Genomic DNA, 4,713 nt, shown 5'->3' on the forward strand with positions numbered 1-4,713 from the left:
CGTCGCCAGCGTCGGCCGCGCGGATCGCCTTCTCGATTACAAGCATCTGAGCAATCTTGATGAAGCCCGAGAGGCTGGGGGTGTAGTTCTGGGCCTCTTTGAGATTGCCCTTGCCGAGGTCGATGCCAAGAACGGCGAGAAAGCCTACGACCGCGCTCTCAAACAGGTCGCCCTTCAGGTCGTGATCCAGCAGCGCTATGCAGAGGTCGAGGCAGCTGTCGTCTACGGCGGCACGCGCGCTCTGGCGAGCCGACTCATGCTCGGCAGGCACCTGCAACAGACGGTCGATCTGCAGGAAGACCTCGCCGAGAAGGGCGGCCTGTCGGCTCTGCAGCTGGTGACGCAGCCGGATCGTCTGGCAGGGATCCGCCGCGCGGGCCACAAAGCAGAGGAGGCCTTTCCAGACGGCCTGGTACTTGCGGAAGGTCGCCTTCTGCAGCTTGATCATGAGCGGCCGGTCCGAGGCCCGCGGCCGCTGGAGGAAGCTGTTGATGCGTGCTTGGTCGAATACGTTGATCCGGTCCTGGCAGATCGACGTGTAGGCGGCGTCGACGAGCCGATCCAGACTCTGGCCTAGCGCAAACAACCCGGGCTCCGTGGCTAGGGAGGGCATCGCAGCAAGCGCGGCTAGCTGTTCAAAGGAATGCCCGGCGAGGTACTCTGGCCAGCGGGTGAGCTGGAGCCACGGCGACACTTCCTTTCGGCTCGCATTTGCGTGAACCGTCTGGCCTGCGCTCTGCCGCTCCTCGATGAGCATTGCCAGCTCGAGCCTCGCACGCGCCGCATCGGAGCCGGAGGCGGCGGGCGCCGGCCCAGCGTCCGCCGCATCGCCAGCCGAGGCGACGTTAGGCAGTCGAACTTCGAAATAGCTCGAGTACCGCCCCGTTCCAAACAGACGCTGGCAACAGACCGACCGCACAGCCTCTGCGAGCCGCTTCAGGCGCTCCTGTTGCCGTGTTGGCCCGGAGCCCCCAAACTTGCCCTGTGCGACTCCCCATCCACGGTGTGCTTTCCGCCAATGCGAGCGCATCGTTTCCGGGCTTCGAGCGACGAATGGACAGGCGCCGGCGTCGAGCTGGCAGCGGAGGCCGTCCTTGTAGCATGGCAGCTCGTGAATCAGCTCGACAGCGGCGTCTGGAAAGGTGAATTCGTCCGCACTACCGCACAGATCCAGCCAGCGCGTCAGCAGGTCCCGGGTTAGTCGGCGCGCCTCTCCCGCAAGAAGCTGATGGACGTCGGATTGGAGATGGCGGAGGAGATGGCTCGGCCACACGGCATAGCGACATCGCCGGCAGACCAAGACTCGGTACTCTACGACGTACCCAAAGCCGTCCATTACCGCGCCTAGTCGTCTAGGATCGACCTCGAGCCTGCTCTCTACTAACCAACCGGCCTAGACGGGCGTTCCTCCGCATCACGACGACGCGTCGTCCGCGGTGCCCGTAGCGTCTCCGCCGCACGCACGCAACCCTCCAGGTCCCACCCCCGTCGCGGACCGTTTCATAGCCGCGCTGCCGCTAACGGTCGAGGTAGGGCAAGGAACGTACAAACCGGACTGGCTACATACGGTCCGACGCGATTTGTAGGCGATAGGAGGGGAACGGCGGCGAGGTGGCCATATGAAAGTAGGTCGGACGGAGGTGAAGTAGCGATAGGGAGTGTTTCAGGTGAATCGGGGCGGGTTGGGGGGGCTGATACCAGTCAGGGGCTGATACCAGTCAGGAATAGTAGTGAGAGCAGCGGCCGATTATGCGCAGATCTGATGCCCGCTTCTTGCGTCGCGAAAATGTGAGCACTCAGGACGGGATCTCCATCCCCCTCGCCTTTCGGAACGAAAAGCCATTGGAAGCCCAGGTACCCTGAATAAGTCTCGCAAGACTCCTCTTCCAATGAACAGTCCCTACCGATTCGCAGGATATTGAGGTCGTCCATGAGCAGATCGGACGAGCTTGACGCATCCGAGGCAGCGGTGTAGGACGTCGCTGTATCTTCGTCCCCTCCATCCGGACTGTCCTCGGATGAGGGAGAGAATAGCTGAAGCGACTGCCCACCGGCTTCGTCGCGACCATGCAAGGAGGACGACGACACATTGCCGTCAGAGTCATTATGATCCGAAGCCGACTCTTTCGAGATCTGCATCTTCGCCATCTCCCGCCCGAAATGTCGCTGGTCCCAAGGCGTGTCGCAGTCCCAAAGCCAGGTCAAATTACTATCCTCTTCAACGCCGCACAACCGGCATCCGTCCTCGGAGAGCGGGTCGCCGTCCTCATCAAGTAGAGGCGCATTCTCGCCACTTTTCGCAGCAGCAGCTTGGCGGCGTACACTCTTACCCGTCAACGTCCATAACTCGGGAAGTCCATGTTTGGGAAACGACCAATCCGCGAATCTAGCAGTGATAGCGTACGGGCCCTCTTCGCGGTCTTCGCGACGATCAACCAACGCCACTGCACCATCCAGCTGACGTTCCGCTTTGTCTCTGGGAAGGTGGAAGTAGTAGTCCTTCCGTCGGAGGGTGCCATCTTCTGTGACCACGGGCGTTGGGTCGTTTTGGACGATGCTCAGGTAGCCGTCCCACCGATTTCCGGCGACGGCGCAGCAGGCCAATCGTGCCGTCTCGGCGTGTAACCCGCCGTTGGGATCATCTGGGGCTTGGAGGGTGAAGAGGATGTTGACGGCGTCGTCGTAGCCCGGGTGGCGGATGTTGACTATATACATATCGTTCTGCCGAAATTATTCTTATGTTGGTCACGGGAAGTACGAGAGGATACCCCTTAGGGACAAGGGAACATGGTCTCGAAGAATGAAATGGCTTTATGATCTATAAGAGCTGATAGTAGCAGACAGCAGCGTTTTCTCGAGTCAAAAGCGCGAGACGCGTCCGGTGAGGAAGTACGCACATGTAGAGCCCTTCACCGGTGTGGGGCTTTTTCAACAAAGGTGGTCGTGTCTTTCCGTACGAAGCGGATCCCGATTCGAAGCACCACCGCCAGACAAACCAACGATCAGCGGACTGCTAATAGCCTAATCCACTCCCGTGGTGAATCATTACTCGTATCGCCGGAACTCTGTATATTACCCACTTTTTTCACCCATTATAGGAACTCTCATTTTGGCAATAACTCAAGTGCAGTTGGGACGAGATTTGTGTACGCATATAATGCGGGGTATCCAGGTCCACGCGTGATACAGATCAGGTCAGATTGGAGGTGACGAATCGGAGAAGATGAATAAGTCGGACGCGACGGACAGCCCATGGAGACTTTCAAAGCGACAAAGGCAGCGAGAGTCATTGAGAGAGGCAGAACACACCTACATTCTGCCCGACCATGAGAGACCTTTTTAATGACGATAATTACACACACGGTCGCCGATATCATTTACACTACGTACTGCCATCCGACAATGCATATACAAATCCCTCCGACCAACCACACATCCATCCTCTTTTGATTCCCCAATCACACCTCCTTCCACAATAGAACTTCTTTCTTCATCCCAATAACAACGGGAAGATGAAGCCGAAGAAGCAGGATGATGACCATGGCCATGATGATGATAAGCCGGCTCAGTGTGATGTGATAGAGCATCGGCGATTTGCCAAGGGATGGCAAGGGCTCATGCGCTGCTGCCCGTCGTATCCTCCAACCACTTCGCTTTTTGTGCACCCCAGATGTGAGGTCCGGGTGCCGTGGTGCACGCGTACCATACATGATTTCTCCCCAAGGCCTCCGGGACAGTTTCGACCGCGGCATCCACGAAGGCAAGGTCATGCGCCGTCCAATGCACGTCCGGCCAGCGCGCAATCAGATGCTAAGTCAACTGCCGTGCTGATACCGCGCAAAGCCGATAGTCACTTCATCGGAAATGGCATGGCAAAGCGACATCGCCGATAGACTAAGACTTGATACCCTGCCAAGTATGCAAAGTCTTCTGTTTCCTAGATCGTCTTGAGTTGACTCTGGGCCATCTATATCAGACCCTGTTGTGCGGACACGCTCTTTCTGGATGCGCAAGAACGACACGTCCGCTCTGCTAGTTGCATCCTGAACGCCAGGCACGCGGCCACTAGAGGAAGCTGTTAATGCGCGCTTGGTCGGACACGTTGCTCTAGTCCTAGCAGATAGACGTGTAGGCGACGTCGACAAGCTAACGCGGGGAACCCCAACGCGGTCCATACCCCAACGCGGTCCACAATTTTGAACACAACAACGCGTCAACTTCAACACGCAATGGCTACACCAAAACGCGTGCAATCGTCCCTAAAAGAGGGGAGTCTATTGCTTGCGATGTCAGCTGTCAGATCAGGTGCCAGCCGCTCCGTAGCAGCGGCAGCGAGAGACTATAAGGTCTCAAAAACGACGTTGCTCCGGAGACTCAAGGGAATCCCCTCTCGAGAAGATTGGAAGCCAGGGACTCTGAAGCTCAGTCCTATTGAAGAGAGTGTCCTTGTTCAAGACATTCTTCAGCTGGATTCACAAGGGTTATCGCCTACAATCGCCCTGATTGAAGCAATAGCAAACAGTATATGCAAAGCCAAGGGTGTTGCAGCAGTCGGCCAGAACTGGACAAGGAAGTTTATCAAACGCTCTCCTATCCTTACAATCAAGCTTGGAAGGACCTATGAGTGTCAGAGAAGGCTCTGTGAGACGCCGGAAGTCATTGAAGCCTGGTTTGCCCTTGTCCGGAATACAATCAACAAGTATGGCGTCTTAC

General features: G+C 57.3%; 1 protein-coding gene across 1 annotated transcript; it reads right to left on the reverse strand.

The window, feature by feature from the left end:
* Nucleotides 1–1,518: 1,518 nt before the first annotated feature.
* K489DRAFT_95762 (uncharacterized protein) lies at nt 1,519–2,909 on the reverse strand. The gene has a single exon (XM_033609070.1). It carries the CDS (start codon nt 2,713–2,715, stop codon nt 1,702–1,704), a length of 1,014 nt encoding a protein of 337 aa, XP_033455346.1. The 5' UTR covers nt 2,716–2,909; the 3' UTR covers nt 1,519–1,701.
* Between the last annotated feature and the right edge of the window lie 1,804 nt (nt 2,910–4,713).

Source organism: Dissoconium aciculare (genome assembly GCF_010015565.1).
Source record: "Dissoconium aciculare CBS 342.82 unplaced genomic scaffold K489scaffold_19, whole genome shotgun sequence".
Lineage (NCBI taxonomy): Eukaryota > Fungi > Ascomycota > Dothideomycetes > Mycosphaerellales > Dissoconiaceae > Dissoconium > Dissoconium aciculare.